The 27,214-nt window shown below is 36.2% G+C and overlaps 1 protein-coding gene across 1 annotated transcript; it reads left to right on the forward strand.

Moving 5' to 3' along the window:
• Positions 1-391: 391 nt before the first annotated feature.
• On the forward strand, positions 392-23,747 carry LOC107793851 (KH domain-containing protein At4g18375-like). Its single transcript, XM_016616295.2, has 8 exons — positions 392-537; positions 4,028-4,754; positions 5,581-6,054; positions 6,131-6,376; positions 6,526-6,738; positions 11,899-11,954; positions 12,040-12,130; positions 22,938-23,747. Exons 2-8 carry the CDS (start codon positions 4,122-4,124, stop codon positions 23,364-23,366), a joined length of 2,142 nt encoding a protein of 713 aa, XP_016471781.1. The 5' UTR covers positions 392-537; positions 4,028-4,121; the 3' UTR covers positions 23,367-23,747.
• The last annotated feature ends 3,467 nt before the right edge of the window (positions 23,748-27,214 follow it).

Below are 27,214 nucleotides of genomic sequence, written 5' to 3' on the forward strand. Positions count from 1 at the left end.
GAAGAACTTAAGAACTGATTTTTGAAGTTGCATTGAAGAGATAGAATTACTTAAGATCCGATTTTTCTGAAGTTGGAAAGACAACTTCAAATCCAATTCTAAAGTTGCATTGAAGAGATAAAACTACTTAAGATTCGATTTTCTAAAGTTGCATTGGTAAAATAAAAGAACGTCATATTAGATTCTGAAATTGTATTGAAGAGATAAAAGAACTTCAGATCCCGATAAATAAATTTTGTAAATTTTTGTGCAATGCGGATATAACTTCAAACAGCGGCCCATAAAGTAGGTTTATGTGAAAAACTCCCCTTATACTCAAAGAAGTACAAAGAAGGCCTTCTTTTTGTAGCCCAACTATTAGAGAAGCCCAGGCCCAGAATTGGCTTTCCTTAGGTCCTGAAATCAAAGACGGAACAAATCCAAAATTCGTCCCGCCGGTTAAGAACACCAACCAGCCCTATAGTCCCTGCCAACATTTTTAGCTTCACGTCGATCGACTCCGCCGCCTGCTTCTACTTTCCCGGTGTACCGGAAATGGTATAGCATCTGACTTTATGCACTTTGCTTTCGTTTCGCACTATTGAAAACCTAGTTCGAATCCCCCCCCCAAATAGATATATTAAATACTAGTTGTTATCAGTTATAAATACATAGAATCGGTTATTTTATAGCATAGTATAATAACTCGAACTGTTGAGCATAATGATTGTTCATTTGTTGAATACTATAATTTCTCAATGTCGTGAAACTGGTACAGTAATACATAATACTTGTGTGAGAAGTAGAAACAGCCTTGATGAAGCTGTAATTTATACTTTTATACAATATTAAATATTTAAGACATATTGTACTTAAGTAATTGAAAGTGTGTTATCTCTAATTGCTTAAGCTTTTAGACAGAGGCGGATCTAGAATTTGAACTTTATGAGTTTTAGAATCTAGGACAACGACCTCAAGTCCTAGTAACTTGGTTTTGAATTTAATTTGTGTACATATTTAGTGAATCTTTTAACATATATACAAGGTACGAGCCAAAGCTATTGAGTTTGAACCCGTATATTCAAGCCTATATCCGCCCTTGCTTGAGATGGTCACACATTTTAATATAATATCCGAACGGGTAAAGGTCCTGGGTTCAAATCACACCACTACCCAAAAAGCAGAAAAATAAAAAAAGTGTTTGGCCCATAAAAAAGAATTGGGCCCGCACGTAAGGGGGCGCATAAAGACAATATAAATAAGTAATTAAATGTGTGCTCTATCTAATAGCTTAATCTTTTAGATGAGATAGTCACGTACTTCAATAGTAATGTATACCTTTAGGTTTCATAAGACCAACTTGGAGAATATGACTTCCATCTTTCATTGCGTACGAGAGGATCCAGCTTAAGGAGTTCGATGAAGTTTTGCTTAAACGAGAAATTGTTTCTTTGTGATACTAGGAGCTAGAACAAATAACCATCTAGTGCAATTTTTCTTCTAACTTGCTGGATCCACCATTCTTAAAGGCATAGTTAAGACTTGATTAGGCCCTAAAATTCTGTGTAGATTTGTTTTAGTGTAGGCACCAAGGCGCTAAGCTATAAGTCTCAGCACTCATGAGCTTTATCTTAAAGTGGGGAACATTACCCAAAAGGTATAACTAGTAAAGTGATATATCAATTATTATGAAAACATTATGGATGAACATACTAGTGATTAGGAACGGAAATTAGAAATTTGGTGTGACCAAATTAATCATTAAATCTAAGTTACAAACTTCGTCTTGATAAAATGGTTTTGAACTTGATACATAGTTTTATTGAATAAAAGAACCTTGACTGACATAGTTTTGATTTAGGCCTAATACACTTTTTTTATGACCGAGAGATCCGTTTGGAGCCAATCCTTTGGGCCAAACGTACCCTTCGGAACTCGGGAATGATGGGCCTGCCCCTCTATCCTCTGCCATTTAAATACTAAACTTAGGCCTAATACATAAAATGACATTCCGACTTGCATGCAGTGTCCTACATAGACTTGTGGCACATCTACTTGTTAAAATCCCATTCATCAACAACTTTGGCACTTGACTTATACGTATGTGACATGAAAGCGGCTGAGCTGGTTTAATGGCACGTGAATTAGGCGTTTAGGGAGTGAGGATGTGAACAAAAAAGCTCGCTTTATCTTCTTTCTTCCATTGCTCTCCTCTTTCTCCTCTCCCTCCTCTCCTTGTACACCTCTACCCACCCCCTCTCTCTAAGAAAATCTCTTTACCTTCTCCATTCTCCGTTTCTCTGTACAACGGTCACATTCAATCTCTACCCTACCTCCTCTCTCTAATTCATTCTCTTTTTATCGTACCGAACTTGGTCGTCGATGATAAGTTTCTGTCTCCTTGGAGGAAGAAGACACTTATGAAGTCACTAAGTATGGTGTTGAACACTTTTGGGGAAATAATGTCGATTGTCACAGTTTGTGGGCTTTGAGTCATCGTCATCGCAGCTGCAGTGGCCGGTGGCGGAGGCTGCAGCAGTGGGTGGTTTAGAGGGTGTGAAGTAACAGGAGGTTTCTTTATTTTGTAGGAATGTCTGTTTACTTTAGAGAAGTTAGGAGGAGGACCTTGTAGTTCTCTCCTCATTGGAGATAGCGTTCCGTCAATTGGGCTCGTGGGAAACCCTGTGGTGGCAAGTCTATTTGGTAGATGATTATTTGTGGATGTGTATGGTATAAGTGGGGTTTAAACAAGTAAATGCAGCTCCACTTGAAGATGCATGGATTTGAGTTTGAACTATGAAGTGAAGGTCAATAATAGTTCTATGTGATAAGTTATGTGTTATCTACGTCAACACAATTGAGGAACATGTGCTATTTTAAACCCTTGTCCCTCTTTCAAATGTGTTTATTATGTGGAATTTTAACAAGTTGTTGCTCTAAACTGAAACAAGTTTAAGTAGGGGACCAGTTTTGCAAATGTGTGCAAGTTGGAGTTTCATTTCATGTATTAGGCCTTTTACTTAATATATTTTCACTTAATTGTAGTTTTGTTTTTCCAACTTATCAAAATATTTTCCAAAATGTCCATATAGTTTATAGGGGATCAGTTTTGCAAATGGGTGCAAGTTGGAGTTTCATTTCATGTATCAGGCCTTTTACTTAATATATTTTCACTTAATTGTAGTTTTTTATTTTTTCCAACTTACCAAAATATAATCCAAAATGTTCATATAGTTATTTTTCTGGTTATAATTACTTGTCATTGCGATGTGTTTTCGTCATATAGTTATTTTTCTGGTTATAATTACTTGTCATTGCTGTGTAAGTTTTCATGTGTGTTTGCGCATACACACACACACACTCTCATATATACACACATAGTATATATTCCTTCATTTGTATATTCTTCATTATAGCGCACATTTTATATCTTGCCACTTCTCTAGGCTGTTTACCTTTTGACAATTATGCTGGAAGAAGATTCTCTAGAGGCGCTTTTGGTTCTCCAGACATAATCTTACACTATCCACCACTTATTTGATTCTCTTTCCTCCGGGGATTCCGGTCGTTGAATGTTATTGGATGCTTTTGATACTTAGATTGGAACTTTTCTGTCTAATTTGCTTTTGGAAAAGGGGGCAGTATGCTTATTTTACAAGGCATGTTTAATTGTTAATTCATTCCTCTGGTCACGAACCCATACCATTAACTTAACCTGAGGTGCATTAATCTCTGATTATCAATAAGCCTATTTACTCTGCAAAAGAGATGGGGACTGGTAAAGCACCAAATATGAGAACAATGCACTGGCTGGTCTCTAAATAAAACTGAGCTGAAGGCACTCTGCAATGTCTGAGGATTATGTGTTTGTTTCAATTCCACTGGTCCATTTTTTGAAACTTAAGCCCCTCTCATGTTAGCAGAAATTCCTTCCTCCTTTCATACCCTCAGTAATTTGGGTGCAATCATACCTTATAAGTTATTTTACTTGTTTATTTTTGTACTTGGTGCCCTCTCTGTCTCTTGCTAAGCAATTTTCGTTTTTCAGGTCATAAGCCTTTTGGAGTAACTATTAAAATAGAAAGAAGTTACACGAGGGATAAAAAGATTCTTTTGTTGAGAGTTATTTAGTCCATCCAGTCATGGACGAATACAAAAGAAATTTTCTCAAGCAACGCTCTAACCCCCAATTCAAGAGGAAGGGAGGCGCTAAAAATGCAAAGGGGAATTATGCTGGTCATGAACGGTCATCTGAAAGTTCTCGAAGTTCAGATACTACCTATTGTATACTTTGTCAATCCAAAAAAATTGGTAGTGTAATTGGAAAAGGTGGTAGCATAATCAAAGCCCTGAGAGAGGAAACTCAAGCAAAGATTAGGGTTGCTGACAGTGTGCCTGGTTCTGATGATAGACTAATAATTATCTCTAGTCCCTCTACAAAGCTAGCTAGGAGACAAAACACTGACAACAACAATGAAAATCCAGAATTAAAGGAAGAAAATGGTAGCATGGAGCCACATTGTGCTGCGCAAGATGCTCTGTTAAAAGTTCACAATAGGATTGTTGAAGAAGACTTGCATGAAGCACAAGATGAGGATAAGAATGAAATTGTAATCATCACGCGTCTACTTGTTCCAAACAATTTGGTTGGATGCCTTTTAGGAAGAAAAGGCGATGTTATTCAGAAATTACGAAGTGAGACTGGGGCAAGCATTCGTGTTCAATCTGCTGAGCATCTTCCAGCTTGTGCTATGACCACTGATGAATTGGTCCAAGTAAGTTTCATGTTCTTTTCTATGGGTGCACAACTTATTTAGTTTCTTTATTATTTTTAAGGTGAGTGAGCTTTGAAATGAGCTTTTGTTACTTGGAGAGTATGATAGTGCAGAGGAGAAAGGGGAAGAGTACCGTTAAACACTTAAACTAATTGTTCATCTGTACTGATCTTAGCTCTGCATGCAGCAGTTGCATTATATTCTTGCTCTGTCGTATGTTTGCCCTATGCTTATCTTCAAGCATCTACTAGTCCTGATTCCTTAGTCCTAGAATATCTTCTGCTTATCTTCAAGCATCTACTACTAGTCCTGATTCCTTAGTCCTAGAATGTCTTTTTATAATCCACCAATGTTTAGCTATTCAACGACTTGTAGGCTAGATCAGCTGTCGAGTAGCTAATGTTTATCTGACTGCTAGTTTCCTCATTTATCTTTTATCTTGAAAAACAAGGTGCCCCTTTGACAAGCTGAAAGTTTCTGTGCACTTAGTTAATGTCTACGCTCTAAATTTTGCAATTGGTAACCGTGCCAAATATTTTGTTTGTTTCTCTGTGTGTGTGTGTCTTTTTGGGTATCCATGCTATTTCTTGTATGAAACATCTATAGATGATTAGAGGATTTGTGATTTCGATTTTGTTAAGTCTCTTGGTTTTATGGTGGTAATTACCTTTTTTAGGATACAATCATGTCCCGTACTACTTTTTTTTAACAATGAGTATCTTATTTTAGTTATTTTTCTTGCTGATAATTTAGGAGTTACATATTAAGTGTCTCTTTTGGGCCATATCATGTCAAAAGAATTTTCAATATTGGTAGGGTTTTTCAGATATCAGGTAAACCTGCTTTGGTAAGAAAAGCCTTGTATGAAGTATCAACTCTGTTGCATCAGAATCCACGCAAAGAAAAACCTACCTCGAGTTTTCCCATGGTACATGGTGCTCAAGGTTTTCACCCCCCTGGTCCTCCCATGGAAAATATGATTCCTCCAGGAAAATCAATGTGGTCTCGAAGTAGATCTAATTTAAATGGTATGCCGCCTGTGTTAGGGATGGGAGGGTATAGGAACCAGCTTTCTGGATTTGGTCGTCCAGATTTTGATTATGATCCTCTCCCTTGTGCTGGTGAAGCTCCAAGTGATTTCACCATGAAAATTCTGTGTTCAGCTGCAAAAATTGGTGGCGTTATAGGCAAGGGGGGTTTCAATGTAAAACAACTGCAGCAGGAAACAGGAGCAAGTATACATGTTGAGGATGTCGTACCCGAATCTGATGAAAGAGTTATTCATGTCTCCTCTTTGGAGGTAATGTATCTCATTGAGGAATTCATAATATTAGCATCCTCATGAGCATGTCACCAAGCCATTTTTTTCCTTCCAGTCTCTGTGGGATCCCAGATCACAAACTATTGATGCCATACTTCAACTTCAAAGTAAAACAAGTGAATTTTCTGACAAAGGAATTATCACTACAAGGCTTCTTGTTCCCTCAAATAAGGTTGGATGCATTCTTGGTCAAGGAGGACAGGTTATCAATGAGATGAGGAGGAGGACACAGGCAGATATTCGTGTTATTTCCAAGGATGATAAACCCAGATGCGCATCTGCAGATGAAGAACTTGTGCAGGTGATTTATCTGTAGTCTGCAAGTTTAGACTAGTCACTTCCGGTTCACATATGCCCCACTTTCAGTTTTCTTGTGCATGTCGGTACTGTTGTTTCCACTATCTTGTGAGAAATTTCCATCTCAAAATAATTGAAGTTGTATTTATTCAGATATCTGGAAGCTTTGGTGTTGCAAAAGATGCCTTGGTTGAGATTGCTTCTAGGCTTAGAGCAAGATCCCTTAGGGATGTAAATAGCAAGGCGGAATCTGCTCCTGTTAGGCCACTTTCTGGATTTGGTCCTTCAGAGGATTTCCGAAGTGGAGATCCACAACGTTCAGGTGTGATGGAAGCTGGCAGCTCTAGAAGATATGATCATTTGAAGGTATGGAAGATCATCTTGCTAATGTTGCTTCTACTGGAGTTAATACCTTTATTTTTTTTAAATAACTGTGGCGCTTGGACCAATTCATACCTTCATTTCTGATTGTTTATATTTGGTGTTAGGAAAAGTGCGATATGTTTGTTGTAACCTCTTTACTAGGATCATTTACAATAGGAGAACACAAAGTCGTAACAACATTGCACTACCATATTACCTGCAGAATGCATCATCTAATTCATTTAAAGGGTGGAGATGTTGTGGTGGTATGAGGCACCAATCCCGGACTCAAAATGAATTTACTGGAATTGTACAATAGACATGCCTATGTAGGGAAGCTTCTTAAATATTCTTATGCCTCATTTCTGTCCCATTCTTATAAAGGAATAGATTACAACTATTGGTGTCTATTAGGGGCATCATTGATGGTAAAGTTGAATATCCTCTGTACACTAGTTCACACAATATGGTGGGGTGTGGGGTTAGACCGTATGGATCTCAATTTGGCAAAGCGTGAGATATGTGGGAGTTGGGGCAGACAGGTGACCATGGATGACCATGCTGCTAAAATGATTTTGTTACCCTACCCCCACCTCAGGGGAAAAAATGGAAAATGTAAAAAAGGCCTTTTGGCTGCTGTCTGTTATATATGAGTCCTGCACTTGCCAATGTGAGTCTACCAAAGGCTCGCATTAATTTGATAAATCTAGCTAAAAGGCACAGTAAGTGGGTCTAGATACTTGTTGTTCATCATTGGTCTGACAGTTTAGTCAAATAGTTGGAGAAGTCGGGTGTCAACTATAATCAGTCATATCTATCAGTGATCTGTTTTTGGAAAACATAAGAAGAAAGTTCTTACAACTATGTGTTAGGGCTGTTCAAACTTTAGGGTGGTTTGTTTTCTTCTATTTGCACCTTTGAGAGCACTCCAAGTGGCAAAGTTATAGTGCAAAGATGAGATACATTGCATTGTGCTACAATTACTTTGTACAGTAAGAAGAGGTTACTAAATAATTTTTCTTGTTAAATAAGTCATTCTACCACCTTTTTAGTGATACTAGAATAACAAGAAGATTGTGATAGAGTACTTTGGTAATTTTTTCTCTCTAAATTATGCACCTAAGCCTCATTAAGCCTCAGTACCAAACAAGTTGGAGTCGGCTATGTGAATCCTCACTTCTTCATTTAAGCTCAACTCATATCATCATACTAAATAAATAAAAGTGAAATAAGTTACACATATATTTTAATATATGTAAACAATAATAGATAATACTAATAATGTTAGAAGTTCTCTAACAAGTCTAAAACTTATTCCCAACTAGTAGATATCATGCATATGAATCTTTTTCTTCTATTGTGTCTTATCTTTAGCTAAGCTTGCATTGATTCCAAGGATTTGTAGGTCTTTCTAAGACAACTTCCTTCTATGTGATTTTAGGCCTACTGGAGCTTTAAGTACAAAAACAACAACTAAGCCACAGTACCAAATAAGTTGGGGTTGGCTATGTGAATCCTCACTTCTTTCATTTAAGCTCAATTAATGTCATCATCATATCATATCAAATAAAATAAAAGTGAAAAATAAGTTTTACCTATTTTAGTAGATATCACGCATATGAATCTTTTTGCTTCTATTGTGTCTTATCTTTAGCTAAGCTTGCATTGATTCCAAGGATTTGTAGGTCTTTCTAAGACAACTTCCTTCTATGTGATTTTAGGCCTATCCCGTTCCCTTTATAACACCTTCACTCACCATAGTTTCACACCTACGGACTGTGTATATGCAGGTTGATGCAGTACATGACCAAACCATCTCAAGCGACCTTCTGCCATTTTATCCTCAATGCGTGTAGTCATTTCTAAATTTGTCTAATCTTTTTTTATCGCACTTCCATCTTTGCATCCGCATCTCTACAACACTCATCTTGTGGATATGTTGGACTTTGGTGGTCGGGTATTCATTACCATATAGCATTGCGGGTCTTGTAGCTCTTCGGTAGAGTTTATCTTTCACTTTGGTAGGCATCCTTTTATCACATAACAACCCAGTATACTTATCCATTGCAACCATCCGATTCTAATCCTATGAGTAACATCTTCATCTACCATTCCATTCTCCGGAAACAACGAGCCTAGATGTTTAAATCGTTTTCATTTTTTCACCACAATCTCTAGTCTCACCTCAACTTCGCTCTTCTTATGCTTGCTAAACTTGTAGTACATGTATTTAGTCGTACTTCTTCTTATCCTAAAACCCTTACTCTCGAGGTTGCTTTTGCATAGTTCAAGCTTTTGGTTGACAACCTCGTAGTTTTGTCAATTAACACAATATCATCAACAAATAACATACACCATCAAATAACATACACCATGAGATTTATATTGTATTATGTTGGTTTGCTCATCCTTAACTAGGGTAAACTAGTAGGGGCTGAATGCCGATCCCTGGTGTAGACCCACTATTATGAAAAACTCCTCAGTATCTCCTACTAATGTTTTCAGGCTAGTGGCGGCTCTGTCCATTATGACAACTCCCTCCGTTTCAATTGAGATGACACACTTTCTTTATTAGTCCGTTCCAAAAAGAATGGCAAATTTCTATATTTAGAAACAATTTAACGTTAAACTTTTCATTATACCTTCTTTACCCTTAATGAGAATCTTTTATAGCCACACAAATATCATGACCCCACTAAGGTTTTGCCCCTTAAGCTTTTAGCACCACATGTTTCAAAAGTTTCTTTTATTTCTTAAATTTTGTGCGAAGTCAAACTACCTTATCTAAATTGAAACAGAGGGAGTATGTAATATGAATTCCATCACTCACCAAAGGGCCTTTTGTGGTACTCTATCATATACTTTCTCGAGGTCAATGAACAAATGTGTAGATCTTTCTTCCGTTCGCGAGAAATTTCCATCAATCTTTCTAGCAAGAATGTAGCCTCCGTTTTAGATCTAAAGGACATAAATCCAAATTGGTCGTCTGTCACTCTTGTCTTGTTCTTAAGTCTACGTTCTATCACTTTTTCTCCCAGATTTTCATCGTATGATTGGGTATCTCCTTTGTTCTTATAGATTGGAATCATGATACTCTTCTTCCACTCATCGGGCATCCTACCATTTTTTAGTATAGCATTGGATAGCTTGGTGAACCATTCTAATCCAAAGTCCAAGCTCTCCAAGACACATTGCAACTCTATAGGGATAGTGTCTGGACCACAAGCTTTTCTAATCCTCATATTTTTCATAGCATCATTTACCTCTGTCGACCTAATTTTACGAGTGTAGCTAAAGTTTTTACCGTGCGCAGACGTGTGGAGCTTTAAGTACAAACGGCAACTAAAACACGAGCTTCAATGAAGAAAGGAGCTGATGAAGGAAAATAAGAAAAAATACATGTAATGCTAGAAAAGAAGGACAAAGTACGAACAACAATTTTATGGACCAAAGAATTTAAAACAACGACCATCACAACTACTATGTCTCAATGTTAGACTAGTTGGGTTGGTTATATGAATCCTCTATATTTATTTTGCTGTATTTGAGTCCCTTTCATTTCAGTGCTTAATATTTTGTCTTTTAGGAGAAATTTATTGTAACTGGGAGTGAACCAAATAATTGAAAAACTGCACTTTGATTAGAATATTTGGCGTGAAAATCATGCTAATCAAATTCAAAAATTGTTTTAAATTTCTGATTCATATGCAAGTTTCTTGTTCAGAATAATGACTAGTTTTTTTCTTACTATATTCTATTTTCTTATTCTTCATTATTAACATATTCATCCATGAAATTCCATTAATGAATTAGTATATCGTGTTGTCATCTATGTCAAATGTAGTGTTAGACAAAGCCTATAGTAGTTGTGTTCCGCACGCTGCATAAATGAAAGTGACAATTGGGCGAGTGAGGCCCCTGGCCTGCACTGAGCTGAACTCTAGGAGTTTAAGCATGCCTAAACAAGCCTTTAGCAGCATTGTTCTTTTCTAGCTTGTAGTTGGATGAGGCATAAAACATTAGTGAAGATTCCTTTCGCTAGTTTATGAGGCTATATAGGTGGTTTTCAAGATGGGTGTCTTGTTCCGTCAATTCTTACCATTTCAGTATTATGGATGAAAGATTGTACTCTCTCTGGCTGCAAGATTTCAAGTTAAATGTCTTGTTTGACCTTTTCAAAGTTTCTAAAGATATGAATAGTGATTATCTATTGAGTTTGGAGACTAAAATTGGGCAATGTCTAATGTAAAAAGGGAAGAGAATACGAATTAACAATATTTTATGGAATCAACTCTTGTCACTACAAGAGGAGCTGCTTAAATTAGGAGCAATAATCTATAAAACAAGTAATTATTTTCTAATAATGAAGAAAATAAATTTGAGTTTGCTTATTTTGGAAACAAAGAAAGTAGCCTGCAAAATCATGCTAAAAAGCTATTTCCAAGACAATTGCTGGAAAAATGCATATTGCCACTAGAATTGATTTCGGAAAGAGAGTGGCACCGCACCCAAGAAGAGAGGAAAGGTGCTAGTTGCTAAAGAGGAGGTGTTGGACGCTTGAGAAAGGAGGTGACTGTTGCTGTAAAGAGGACGTGGCAGTCACTAGAAATAAAGAAATAAAGAAAAGAAAACACCGACCAGGTCACCAGGCAGGCGGAAGGCCTTCCACCTGTAGAGAAAGCTATTTGAGTTTCTAGAAAAATCGTAGAGGCTCTGATACCATGTAAAAGACGTAGAGAAACTGAGAAGAGAATACTTCTTATTGAAGTGAATCTGGGTACTACAAGGGGAGCTCCTTAAGTAAAATAAGATCAGTGATTATTCTATGCAAACTATAAAAAGTAGTAATGAATGTAAATATTCATAGTTTTGCTTTTTGCGATTTTGTTGATGTGAAGCACACCGTCACTACTGAAACAGATCGAACTATTCAGAAAACATCTGTTGCTTTTGCTTTTAGGGTGTTGAAAACTTTTTTGTATTTTGACCAAAACTAATAGCCTTATAAGGAAGGTGGTGAATTGATTGTAATTTCCCCTTGAACATATATTTGGATGTTGAATGAGTGACTTGTCACACTATTCTGGGTTATGGAAACCATTTGCTGCCATGGTCTTTTCAGTTGGACCAGTTGACTAAAGAAGTGTCACATTCTCTCTGTAGGGTGCTGTTCGTGAATATGACCATCCGAGTTATCCAGATCTTCCCATTGCTACTAGGTACTACCAGTACCCATTGCTGAATGCGTTCATTTTTCCTTGCTTTTTCTGTTGTAGTTCATCTGATCACCATTGTGAACTCTAGATACCCAAGTATCAGTAGTCCTCTGGAGGTGAAGTTTCCAGACCATTCTTTTGGCTCTGCAAAAAGAACAGGAGGGTACAACATTAATGAGGTAAATTACTCTGCCTAGAGCTACAAAGAGGTGGTTTTGTGAGTTATTCTTTTTGTCTCGTTCTATCCATTTTATTTCCAACTAGATAGAAGACTCTTACCTTGTGTTATTCCCTCCATTGGAGTTTTAATAGACCTATTGAGTGAATTGCTCGATATTTTTGCTCTGATTCCACCTTTTCCTTTTTGCGATACAGAATTATAAATCTCTCATGTTCTCCATTTTTATGTTATAATATATTTGGGACATGCTAGAGATAAATAGAAAAAAATCACACGTCTTTTACATGTATTTTCATATTCCAGCCTTGATTCTTTAAAATGTTGTATGTCATATGTGTTTGATTTATCTTATGGTAAATTAATTTCTAAATAGTGTAGTTCTTTTTTTCTTTATTGTTGTCTTTTTGTATTCTGCTATATGTATTATGATCTTTACATATGCGTAACAGTTGTTTGTAATGATATTCCTGTTAGTGATAATTATATTTTGATTCATGGTGTTATGTTAGAAAGCCTTATCCTCTCTCCATATCAATTTATGTGATACACTTTTCTTATTAGTCCGTTCCAAAAAGCATGACACATTTTTATATTTGGAAACAAGTTAACTTTATACTTTCCATTTTACCCTTAATTACAACAACAAAAAAAAATCAGTGTTGTCAAAGGCGCGCTTAAAGCGCGCTTAAGCCCTGAAGCGAGGCTCAAAACACGTTGAGCGCTTCGCCTCGCTTTGTGGGCGCTTTAGTGTCACATCAAATCTCTAAGGCATAATTTTCCTTGCCGATGAGTGTAATCCTGAAAAGGCGACCTTAAACAATTGGTATTTCACTTTATCGTGAATTTTTTTTCAATTTCTTTTTCCATATATTTGTTATTCATGCTTATAATGATTAGTCATGGACTACATGCATATTTTTACTTTTTTCTCCTGTTGCGCCTTTTTTCATTAAAGCTCACGCTTTATTTGCGCTTTGCACTTAAAGCCCCAACGGACCTTAGAGCGTTTTTGCGCTTTTCGCCTTTGATAACACTGCAACAAACCCAGTGTAATCCTACAAGTGGGGTCTGGGGAGGGTAGTGTGTAAGCAGACCTTACCCCTACCTTTGTGAAAGTAGAGAGGTTGTTTCTGATAGACCCTTGGCTAAAGAAACACTAAACAAGAAGCGACCAGCAGTAACAACACAAAGAAAAAAACAAAGACACTATGTGTACCAAAGATCTAAAAATAAGAAATACAAGAATACTACTAACAATACTGGTAAGAATGACACAATATGGAATAACAAAGATCAAGGAACACAAAAATGTAAGAATAATACTAATACTGCAGGTATGATTAGGAGAAACTCTCGACTACTTATCAACCTACAATCCTTATTTTCGACCTCCACACCTTCCTATCGAGGGTCATGTCCTCGGTAAGCTGAAGCAATGACATGTCCTGCCTAATCACCTCTCCCCAATACTTTTTTGGCCTACCTCTACCCTTCCTCAAACCCGCCATGGTCAACTTCTCACACCTCCTAACCGGGGCATCAATGCCTCTCCTCATCACGTGCCCGAACCATCTCAGCCTCGATTCCCGCAATTTCTCTTCCACGAGGGCCACTCCTACCTTGTCCCTAATAACTTCATTCCTAATCTTATCTTTCCCGGTATGCCCATACATCCACCTCAACATCCTCATTTCGGTTACTCATCTTCTGGACATGGAATTTCTTGACTGGCCAACACTCCGCACCATACAACATAGTCGGTCTAACTACCGCTCTGTTGAACTTGCCCTTAAGTCTTGGTGGCACATTCTTATCACATAAAATCTCTCTCGGGAATGACTTGTGTATCAAGCTTCATGTCCACTTCTGCCTCATGCGTCCCCTCACTGAACTTGCACTCCAAGTATTCTGTTTTTGTCCTACTCAACTTAAAACCTTTAGACTCCAAGGTATGTCTCCAAACCTCTAACCTAGCGTTAACTCCATAGCGTGTCTCGTCAATCAGCACTATATCATATGCAAATAACATACACCATGACACGTCCCCTTGGATTTGTTGCGTCAACACATCCATCGCCAGAGCAAATAAAAATGGACTAAGAGCCGATCCCTGATGTAATCCCATCAACACTGGGAAGTGTTTTGAGTCTCCTCCCACAGTCCTTACCCGAGTTTTAGCACCATCGTACATATATCTAATCACCCTAGTGTATGCTACTGGGATGCCACTAACCAAACATCTCCATAAGACCACCCACGGAACTTTGTCGTAGGCTTTCTCTAGGTCAATTAACACCATATGTAAGTCTTTCTTCCTCTCCCTATACTGCTCCACTAGTCTCCTCACAAGATGAATGGCTTCTGTGGTCGACCGTCCCAGCATGAATCCGAACTGGTTCTCAGAAATAGACACACTTCTTCTCGCCCTCCTCTCCGCCTCCCACTCCCAAACTTTCATAGTGTGACTCAACAACTTGATACCCCTATAGTTGTTGCAATTTCCCCTTTATTCTTGTACACCGGTACTATCGAGCTCCACCTCCATTCATCGGGCATCTTCTGCGTCCTAAAAATGACATTAAACAATCCAGTAAGCCACTCCAAACCCGCTTCTTTCCAAAATTCTACCGGAATCTCGTCCGGCCCAGTTGCTTTACCCCTACTCATCTTCTGCATCACCCACTCAACCTCCTCCACCTTAAAGTGCCTGCAAAAACCATAATCTCGTTGGCTCTATGAGTTCTCCAACTCACCAAGTACGATGTTCCTGTCACTATCCTCGTTCAAGAGTTTATGAAAATATGTCTGCCACCTAAGCCTAATATACGCCTCATCCAACATATTTTATCATTAATTAGAAGTTTTTTATAGCCACACAAACTGAAAGCCCCACAAAAGCTTTTATCCTTAAGCTTTTAAAACCACAAATTTCAAAAGTTTTTCCTTTTTTTCTTAAACTCCGTACTGAGTCAAACGCATCACACAAATTGAAATGAGGGAGTAACTATTACTCATAAGAGATACTCCCTCCGTCCCAATTTATTTCGGACTCTTTCTTTTTTAGTCGATCTCAAAAGGAATGTCATACTTATTTAGAAACAATTTAATTTTATTTCATTTTACCCTTAATGAGATGATTTACAGCCATATAGATTTCTATTGCTTGTTTAGACCACAAGTTTAAAAAGTTCTCTTTTCTTTCTTAAACTCCGTGCCTAATCAAACACCGCCACATAAATTGGGACAGATAGAGTAACATATTTGTTGTACAACAACAACAACAACAAAGACAGTGTAATCCCATATATGGGGTTTGGGGAGGGTAGTGTGTAAGTAGACCTTACCCCTACGTTATAAAGATACAATGCACAAACCAGACCAAGCTTTATCTTAACCCTTTTTGCATGCCTAAATGAGTTGGATATGAGAAGATAATTTTGATGATTAGTTTGAACTTTGAACAAAATTGATGTAACCCTTCGTGTTTTTGGCTAGTGAAGGGGGCAAGCTAGCTACTACTAATATTGTCATGATTTTCCCAGAACATTTCCACTAGTGTTTGTAGTTTTTTGCTAGACTTGGTATTTTGAGCATTCTAATAGTGTTTGGCCAAGTATTTATTTGGGCCAAAAGTGCTTTTGGCCAAAAATTGAGGTGTTTGGCTTAGCTTTTAGAAGGAAAAAAGTGCTTTTGAGGAGAAGCAGAATTTCAAAAGCACTTTTCTGAGAAGCACTTTTGAGAAAAACACTTTGAAGCAGTTTTCAAAAGTTTAGCCAGATTACTGCTCAAAAGTGCCTTTTAAATTAATTAGCCAAACACAAACTGCTTCTCACCAAAAGAACTTTTTTGAAAAGTACTTTTGAGAAAAACACTTCTCAAAATAAGTTGATTTTAGAAGTTTGGTCAAACATGCTATAAGTGATGCTCTTATAGTTGTATAATGACTTTAGTCTTTTGTTTTAATATATTATACTCTAATCATTAATTACCAAAAGTAAAACCTCTTTCTGATTTTGCTATCCATTATGTAATCAACTGTATTACTAAATTTTACATAGTTAATTGTAATATTCTCTTCCCTATACAAATATTGTTTGGTCTAGACTATAATTTTGTAGAAGCAGTTGTTTGCGACTATTACGTACCTGATACAGTCATTACACTCTTAGGATGCTCAGATTACCAAGTCTTAGCCAAAATATTGCAAACATTAGACGAAACACTTCTAGGAAAACTTGTTCCTGCTTTATTTGCCATTAACGAAGCAATAACAAAATAAAGTGGAACTAGTTCATGACAATGTTAATATTAGCTAGCTTGGCCTCTTCACTGGCTAAAAACACGAAGGATTGCATCAATTCTTTTCAAACTAATCATCTTAATTATCTTCTCATGCATCTAGAGATGATCTAATTATCGTTGTTTCAACATATGCTATACACTAAGCACAAGTTATGTTCACGTCTCTAATGCCATGAACAAGAACTTTGGGAAGTAAACGATTTCGACCTCTAGAATTGCGAAGCCGAGTTTGAGGTACTTTGTGTAAATTGCTTGGACCAAGCATCCTGCTAAGAGCTTCTCGACATATCATCCATGTGGCTATACCATATGGTCGGTTCAGTAATCTCTGCAACACCTTGGCTCATTTTATGTAGTTACCCAACAACAACAACAACAACAACGACGCAGTGAAATTCCACGAGTGGGATTTGGGGAGGGTAGTGTGTACGCAGACCTTATCCCTACCCCGAGGGGTAGAGAGGCTGTTTCTGATAGACCCTCGGCTCAAGAAGACGAAAAGATGACGAAAAGAGATAATCTATCAGTACCATCAATAAAACTATAGAAAACATAACAGCATCACAAGAACCAGAAAATAGATGAAAAGCAAAACAATAACCAGTAGATAAAGTCCGCCACTAAGAGAAACGAAAGAGTGGTGTGAACTCAACATTAACCACTAGCAGTCTAAGACTAAATCTTAACAGGCTAGCCTCACTCTGGAGTGCCGTAGAGATATGCACAAATCTCCCCTAACCTACAACCTTAATGCTCGACCTTCACAACTTCCTGTCTAGGGCCATGTTCTCGGTAATTTGAAGCCACGCCATGTCCTGCCTGATCACCTCTCCACAGTACTTCTTGCCCCGCCCTCTCTCTCTTCTCGTACCTACCAAAGCCAACCGCTCACACCTCCTTACCGGGACATCTGGGCTTCTCCTCTGAACGTGCCCGAACCCCATATGAGCCTTGCTTCCCGCAGCTTGTCATCCATGGGGGCCACACCCACCTTCTCCCGAATATCTTCATTCCTAACCTTATCCATCCTAGTGTGCTCGCACATCCACCTCAATATTCTCATTTTTACTACTTTCATCTTATGAATATGTGAGTTCTTAACTTGCCAACACTCAGCCCCATATGTAGTTACCCAACTTTAGTAATAATATTTCATAGTTATAGTTACCCTGGTCAAGACCGGAAGCATGAGCAACTTCTTTCAAGGTGCTTATACTCTCATTGTTATCCCGGTAAGAAAAGTTATGTATTCTAATCAATACCATACTTAAATTCTGCTCTACTCAACTTTTCAAGAAAGCAAATTCAACGGTATCATTATGTGGTAATTTGGCTAGGTTTCTTTCTAAATTAAGAAAGTGCTAAAAAGATTTTGAAAACCCAATGCCTCAAAATTCCTTACCGCTGCATTTATACGACACAGAATCCGATCATAAGTAATTCACATATATGGTAGGCCAATAAATAAAATGAAAAAGCACGTCTACAGAATTTACTTTAAAAATAATTCACTAAAAGAACATTACACTGTAGGAATATTTGTCAAATTCATGTCCATACTCATGTTTTTATCCATTTCAGTATATAAACTAGATGATGAATAGTTCAGTCTATTGCTTCTTTAAGTCTAGAACTTGTAAAGTGCAATAAGGTGTAAACTAGAATGAGTAGGTAAGTTTAAATTGATGTATTTATGAAAGGTAAGACCTATTGCTTCTTTAGGTCTATTTCTTTATGCCATTCCTTACACTGACCCATAAGCTCATTGTTCATCTTGATTTTCTTATGTATTGTGTTTACGTAATTGATTAATAGCATTTCTTTATATTTAATGTTGTTAGTGTGCCCTCTTATAATGGCCTTGGTTGATGCATCCACCTTCAGGAGTCGATGGATCAACGAAGGAAAATCATGTGAATGAGCCTTAGAATGTCTTTAGTTGACGCCCTAGGATATCGCTAATAGTGGTAGTGCTGAAAATCTGGTTGAGAAAGTATGTTCTCACGATGTGAAACTTAACTGGAGTTGGGGGTTTCTAGCCATAATTAATTCACTTATTAACGCATACAAAGATGATTAAGATGAGCTTGGTTTGATTTGTCCATTGTTTATTGTGATTGAGCTGAATGTATACGAGTCATAGTATGCGTAATTACCCAAATAAGAAAATACTTAAAATGTATAGTTAATATACTACAACAACAACAACCTAGTTAAATCCCACTAGTGGGGTCTGGGGAGGGTAGAGTGTACGCATATCTTACCCCTACCCTGGAGGGGTGTACAGTTAATATAATAAGTCTTTTATAGAGCATAGAATAAATTCCTATCAATCTTTAACATTTACATAAATTGAAAATCTTGGCATATGCATTTCCCAAGGAGATGTAAACATGAGGTTTCAGGATATTAGAGACTAACAAAGCATTGTTGGAAGGAAAAGAGATAGGAGGGCACTTTTGGGGAGAAAGCTCATAAGGGAGGAATTGGAAGGACAAAAATTAACTGTGTAATATTCTTCCTAATGCACCTTGAAGATACAAGTTGACCCGTTTCAATTTATATGAGGTAGTTTGATTTTGCATGGAGTTTAAGGAAAAAAAAAAAGACTTTTGAATCTCGTGGTCCTAAAAGCTTTGTGGGGTCATGATATTTGTGTGGCTATAAAAGTTTCTCAATAGGGGAAAAATAGGTAAAAATAAAAAGTTTAAAGTTAAATTGTTTTCAAAAGTTTAAAGTTAAATTTATTAATATATTGGATATGTTACCATCTCAAAAAAAAAAAATTATTTTCAAATATAAAAATGTATCATTCTTTTTGAAACAAAGTAGTAAGTAAAGTGTGTCATATAAATTGAAACGGAGGGAGTAATATATAACTTCAGGGAATGGGAACTCAACGATTGAGTAGTCAGTCATTACCAAGCAATTTAGCGAGGAGGAGAATTACAGGCCAACCCTGGATAAAGTAACATTTCAGAGGATTAGTAGGGATGAAAGCGTAGCATTTGATAGACCTTTGATAAAGAAGAGAGTTGATGCAGGGACTAGCGAGGTCAGTAAGGTTCTGGGTTGTTATGGGTTTATGATGGTCTTTTTCCTTCGTTTCTGGGAATTAATGGACAATGATGTGATAGGATGCGTTCATTATTTTTATGTATGGTACTTTTGAGAAAGGTTATACTCATTTCATTTTGCTCATTTGGAAGATTGAGCCAAGGACATATAAAGAGTCTTTGCATCTATTATTTTCATGAATGGTACTTTTTAGAAGAGTGTTAGCTCATTTTCATTTTGCTCTATTGGAAGAATGGGGCCAAGGAGATATAAAGAGTCTTGCTCTGTTAGTTTGGTAGAGAATGTCTATAAAATATTGTTGTTTTAACAAAAAAGGAGTCTATTAAGTAATTGCTTATGTTCCTATAGAGGAGGTTAAAAGCAATTGGGAATTTGTGTAAGTTGGGCTCATGCTTACTGCAATTGTGAATTTTTTTGATACATTTGCTTGAGAGGATGGATTTTGAACATACCCAGAAAGAGGGATACACATTTCATATCTAATCATTAGAAAAGACGATACTTATCGAAAAGGTTTATTTTGTGCCTCACACAACTGAAACTAGTTGTGTGAGTCTTTTTTTTGTCTCATAAGTTGGTGGACCTAAACCTTACACTTTTCGGTCTACAAACTTTGGGTCCACCAACTTGTGAGACAAAAAGAAGCCTCACACAATTAATGTCGGTTGTGTGAGGCACAAAGTAAATTTTTTCATACTTATCACCATTGCGCCCTAGGATGTGACCTAGTGGTCAATGAAGCTAGAATGAACCATGGGAGACCAGAGTTCAAATCCTAGCCGAGCGAAGAAGAAATCGTTAAGTGATTTCTTCCCATTTGTCCGAGTCTTAGTAGATAGAATTATTCGTTACCTATGATTTTAAGAGGTAGCAGATACAGTGATTTAATGAAGGTGCACACAGGTGCCTAGATATCACCATTACTAAAATAAAAAGTAAAAAATGACATTGTTGAAATTAATCCTTTTCAAAGCATGCCCAGGAGGATGATGAAAGAATTTTTGTGGAGCGGGAAGAAAGGAAGAATAAGTACCACTTGGTAGATTGGAAAAAAAAAATTAGCATTCGTAGCAATGGGTGGGGGCAAGAGATACGAACATTGTCCATATTTCAATAGGACATCTTTAGAGGAATAGTTGGGAAATTTGAACATAAGAGAACATATTATGGCGGATAGTGATGACGACTAAATGTGGGAGGTCGAATGAAGGTTGGTTTTTGGGAAGGTAAGAACTACATATGAATTGAACTTGAGGAAATGGATCATGACGGAAAAGGAAAATTTTACCAGATTTGTTGCTTAAAACATCAATAACAGCACCAAGATATGTTTTTTGGCGGGAGTAAAGCTGTGAGGGACAATTTTATTGGAGGCCTTTCCATGGGGTGTGCTATGGTGTATGGAAAGAGACGACAGTGGCATGATTATTCATATCTCTGTATATTTCAATTTATCAATTGCTTTTAAAGGATTTAAAATAACAAAAGTATTTGCTTTAAAAAAATTTGTATAATCTATGCCTAGGACACCATTTATCGAACCATGAATGAAGTAAAGCATGAGAGAAAGCATATCGGCTAGTGATGTGAGGTCCCAATTCTTGACTGGTGGGGACACCAAAGGCATATGCCCTTCCATCCCTGCCATCTTTTTTTGAATAAGCCTAGGTCATATCTTTAAAAGATTTAGTTTCTTCTCTTTCTAAGCAATTTGGATAAATAATTTGACCTTCACAATATTTTTAGGTAACTAAGTTTAGGATTTTTCTTGCAAGTTTAGTTTGTTTGGTGCATTATCTTTTTCCTCTTGAAGATAAATATTTTTAAAAATTTATTACTTTAGTAAATACTTTATTACATCACAACCAATTTATCTTTTGCCAGTCAATCTTTTAAACTATTTGGTTATCCTTTTCTTGACAGGAGGTTTTTTTTGGGGGGGGTGGGTGGGTGGGTAAATAAAGTTCTGTTGTACCTGCATCAATTTTGATATGGTATGCCCCATCACTAGGGGAGGGCATAGTTTTGGCAAAACACTAATTCTATAATTTCAGATTTTGGTTTGGTGTTTTGGAATTACGGTTTGGATTTTCGAATATCTGACTTCATACTTTATGTTTGGCCCTACCAATTCGACATTTGTCCATTCCTAAGCCCAATAGTAAATTAAATCAGACAACCACCGAAAAGGAGAATAGGGTTTCAAAGTATAACCAAGTATATTATTCTTTTCTAGTTTCTACACGGTACTCACCACACTCGCTGCTTTCTGAAGTTGAGTAGCTAAAGTGAACCACTTTTGTTGGTCTCACATACTTTTTGGTGTTACTCGAAAAAGTGGAGCACTCCGTATCTATTAGTGACTCATCTGCTGCTATTGTAAACAAATTCAAGCTGACCAGTGGCATATTTCAAAGGTTTCATGGTTGAACGGGCATTTAATGCCTAAAAATCCTAACGATATATTACTTTGTTTTTTTTCTTTTCTTATTGTAATACTTTTTCTTATATCAAGGGTTTGCATTTGTACTTTTTTTTAAGAACCGTAGTATCCGGGTCAGCTTGCGCTTACCTCGACTAATTCCATGGGATACCTGCTACCTCCCACCAACATCAGGTACCAGGTAACTCTATATACCAAGGCTTGGATAGATGGAAAGAAATCACCTAGTGTTTTTGCGTCCGCTGAGATTTGAATATGAGATCCTACCCACTTCATTGACCACTAGGCAATACTTTTGGGTGGTTTGCATTTGTACTTATAGTTGTCAAATGATTATGGTGGGAGTGTGGAATTATTAAGGCACTTGGCAAGGATACTTTATTTGGGCATTCACTTTTGTAGGAAGAAATCCAACTTATAGGCTCAAAACTGAAAATCCGAAATAACCAATCCGAATAATTTGAAACCGAACTTTAAAGCACCTAATGAATCCGAGCTTATGTAGTTTGGGTTTGGTCTTAATTTCTAAAATCCGAAAATTGAAAATCCAAACTGAAGTTTTCATAATCCAATCCGACCCCACCCTACCCATCACTCCTAAAACCCTTGCCAAGGAGTCAACTGACTTTTTCCCACTTTGCTACCTTAGCACTCTAACAGGCAACATCAAGGTTAGAGGTAGAGAATCCTTTCACTTGGTTATTTCCTACTTGTCAAAATATATCTTGCATTCTACTATGCATTTCCATTAAAGTTTTCAGTAGAAAGGCTATAAAGTGGATTACTTGTTAAATTATTGAAAGAGAATTAACTGCAGTATAAAAAGACACAAGAACTTAAAGCCACTAGTTATTATTCATACCGATTTATCCACATAGATGGAAGTGGATTGTTTATTGAGGAGATGTTGCTTTCACGACTTGACTGTTTATTTCTACTTCATATGGTTCTTACTGCTAATTATCCTTGGTATAAATCACAGGTTGCTGGAAGTAGGGCAAGATTTCAGGATCCTCGTTCTATCAATCCTGGATTTATTGATGATATTCGGGGGACTTCGGATTATATGAATGCTGGGCACAATGTTTTTCCTGGGTCTTCAGAGAATTTGAATGCGGGGCGCCCTACTTTTCAAGGATATGGGTCTCCTGCTGGACAGAGCAGCAATATTCAGCAAGGCGCTTACCACCAGAGTTATCCTGCTCAACAAAGTGCATATCAAAGTTACACAGCTAAAAGTGGCTATCCTAGTGGTAGTCCTTCCCAATTGCCTTACCAAAACTATAATCCTCATCAAGCTCCATATCAGAGCATGAACTCACAGCAGCAGCCGCAGCCGCAGCCGCAGCAGCAGTATCAGCAGCAGCCGTCATACCAGAACATGACTGCACAAGGTTCCTACCATTATTGATGCTAGATACTAAGTTCCTCAAAATACTTATGGTAGGTTTTAGTCAGTCTTGTACCCTAATTTAATCTCATGTTGTGCTATACTTGTTTCTGAAAGTGTTACTAAAAGTAATTTAACTGCTTGCATTCTATGGAACTTCCCCCACCCCCTTAGTGCATTGGTTAAGAGTAGCGTATTATGGTTGGAGAGGTTAAGTAGTTAAAGGTTTGGCAAATTTTCAGAGATCTCGCTTCAGTTTAACTCTGTAACATTTAACTTCCTTGTGGCTTACGGTAATACACTGAACTCCCTTATATAGATTTCTTTGTAATGAGATTGTTACTCTTTAGAATTTGTTTATTCTACATATATAAATCGATTGATTTACCTTGCTCTTTAAAATATGTTTATTCTACATAGATTAATTTAAGGGTAACAATAAACGTACAAGTACATTCAAGTTGTTCTTTGAGTAGGAGTACAGGTTATTCTTAACATATCTATCTTACCTCGTTAGCAGACCTGGTTCAACTATGCCATATTATTTTATTAGTCAATATCTGGTATTCTCATTCTTATTCACCATTAGTACAAACCATGAATCATACATCCCTGTCGTTTGGTTCGCATTAGTAATGGCAAAATGGATAAAAATAATAATTATCCATTCATATTATCCACTAAAAAATGGGTTGAATAATGAACTTAAAAATGGTTCAAATATGGATAAGATACTTATTATCCACTTAAAAAATAGATAACCAATATGTTTAATTTTTATTTTTGTAAAGACTCAAATAGGTGGAATTCTTTTCGGGTTTTTTTTTATCTAATTATACTATATTAGAAACTTATTTACCTATGTTCTCTGTGTTTTGTAGTTTTTAATAAGTATCTTAGGTTTTCTTACAAATTATGTAGATTGCTCTTTAAAAGGCTCTCATCCCATTATTAGTGCCTTCAATTAAGGGATTCAATTATATCATTTTCTTTTTTCCCTCTCCTCCTCTCTCTTTTTTTTTTTTACATCAAAATCCCTTAGAGCCCGTTTCGACATAAAAAAAAATTCACATTTTTTCAAAAAAATTTTTAATTTTTTCCGAAATCAATGTTTGGCCATAAATTTTCAAATTTTACTTAGAAGATGGATTTTGGAATTTTTCGAAAATTTTAAAAACTCCAAAAAGTTATTTTTTCAAAATTTTCACTCAGATCACTCACAAAATTTTAAATAACAACCCAAAATTATATTCATGTCCAAACACAACTCTAATTTTCAAATACCATTTTCACTTGAAAAAAAAATTCACTTTTTTCGGAATTTTACAATTCTTATGTCCAAACGCCCACTTAATCTACGCCCAGAATCTCCATCTTCTCTCTTTCCACCATAGCCGACAACTATATATTATTAAAAAATCATCAATCGTTCTTTTGCTGGGAGACTGAACAACACTGAAAATGAAGAAATATTCAGGATTTGTATGATAATTGTATCATAATTGTATTTGAATTGTATCAGACACATCAATGCCTAAAACGTAACTGTATCATACTTGTATCACAATTGTATCTAACTTGTATATAGTACATTAATACCCAAAATAATACCCGATACAATACTAATAAATTAATATATAATTATCATATATTTGTGATACAAACTGTGAAATTCGTCACGAACTCACAATTGCTCGTAACAATGTACAATGAATATACAATTATCATACATTTTTAATACAATTCCTTCAACAATTATGATACATATACAATTATAATACAATCGCGATACATTTTTGAAAATTTGTGATACAATTATGATCTTCATCTTCTTCAAGTTTCAATCGCAACTCTACACTAAAAAGCTAATATAATCGTATTATAATTATATTAGTATTGTGTCAAGTATTGTTTTGGATATTGATGTATCATATACAAGTCACGTATAATAAAGATTTTAGAAAGAAAGAAAACAAGATTCAAAAGTTACCTACAACTTGATTCTAGAGCAATATTTCGAATTTCGTCTGCATTGTATCAATAAGAAAGATAGATTTTGGGTGATTTGGTAAGAAAGAGGAAAATTGAGTTTGAAAAGCTTTGGAAACGAAAATGAATCGACACTTTGGGGGGATAACAGCGGGTATAAAAATTAAGAGAGATTTTGGGTGATTATTAAGAGAGAAAATATTTTTGAAATCCTTTGGAAAAGGAACATAATCTTAAATGTAGGGATTATTACAAATGGGGGTGGGTGTCATGTAACTGATAGGCTAAATTTAAGGGATCTTGAACTTTCATCTTTTTTATGGTTTTGCAAACAACATGATGAAAACAAGTATATAAAAAAAATAGTTGTTATATGCTAATACGTATACAGAGAACGTAACATAGCAAGTTGATTCAATATCCATTGTCTTCTTAGCCTTCAAATTTGTATTTCAAATCACAATATACCTGCAAGTCCTGCATCACTAGTTGCTTAGAATTAGCACGTGATGGACATGGATAATAAGCATAATTTTTCAAGCTCATGAAGGAAATCAAATTAAAATTATAAATTAATAAGCCTTATCTTTGAGGAAAATTACATCCTTGGAGTGGTGAACACCACGTTGGTTTTGTTAATTTGTGGTAAATAAATTTCTATTATAGTATATGTAGGTAAAAATTCCTTTCTCAAATATGAGAGACTAGGAACCCTTCCAAAATTGATCTTATTTCAAAAAGTCATGGATAATATGAATATTCATATTGTTCGCATGTTAACCCATTTTTTATCTGCATTAAAAATGAGTCGAGTCTGATATTTTATTCGTTTTGTATTTACCCATTTTGACCCGCTCATATCCGACCCGACCCATCAGTTTGTCATCACTAGTTTACATACTAGTTATGTGTATTTAACTACAAAAAAAAAGTGTAATCGTAATGTAGGAATTGATTGTGTGGTGATTAATAATGACGAAATCTTATGCAATCATTGATTGATAATAAAGAGTTTATTATACAAGAATTTCTTAACTTTAAAGACAAAATGTCTTTAAATAGTTCAATTTTCATTTTGTTGATACACGTATTCTTATTTCATATTTTACTATAAACTAATCAAAATAACTTAATTATGCGAGTAATATTTACTATTGCCAATCAAACGTTAATGCTTGTGATTATTTTTTCATATGCAGCCAATCATACACAACATTAGTCATGTGACAATTATTTTCTTTTAATGCGGGTTTTTTCACTTGGGTTAATTAAGCCAAAACAATCAAACAAACGACCAAAAGGATAATATGCTCAATCTAAAAATTTGGATATCACCTCTCTCCTTATAAAACTAGTTTTATGAAGTGTTGGGGACGAGATTTGGAGCAGAGACGGATCCAGGATTTAAATTCTATGGGTTCAATTTTTAACATTGAATCCATTATATATTTAAAGTTATCGGTTCAAATTTATTATTTTTGTAATTTTAATAAATTTTTACACATGAATTTTGACTCCGCGTCAAAAATTATGGGTTCAATTGAACCCGTAACTCTCACACGTGATCCGCCTCGGTTTGGAGGTCAATCTTTCTCTATTGAGGGTATAATTATTTCATCAATAACAAGTTGGTCAAAATTGAATACTCTTAAGAGTGGTCTCTTCCACAGTTCCACGCATCCTTCATCTATAACAAGATAAGAATAAAGACAAATTGTTTCAAACATTAACGATTAGCAGCAATAAACAACTATAATAGCTATGTGGTCTCTATCAACTCTAGCTAGACTAGTGTATGCATGGGAACCCAAGTAGGAAGCAAAGGTTAATTTCTTCTTATAACGATTGTGTTTTAAGTCAATTTGTCCACATTTCCTCAA

The sequence above is a fragment of the Nicotiana tabacum genome, chromosome 14 (assembly GCF_000715075.1).
Source record: "Nicotiana tabacum cultivar K326 chromosome 14, ASM71507v2, whole genome shotgun sequence".
NCBI lineage: Eukaryota > Viridiplantae > Streptophyta > Magnoliopsida > Solanales > Solanaceae > Nicotiana > Nicotiana tabacum.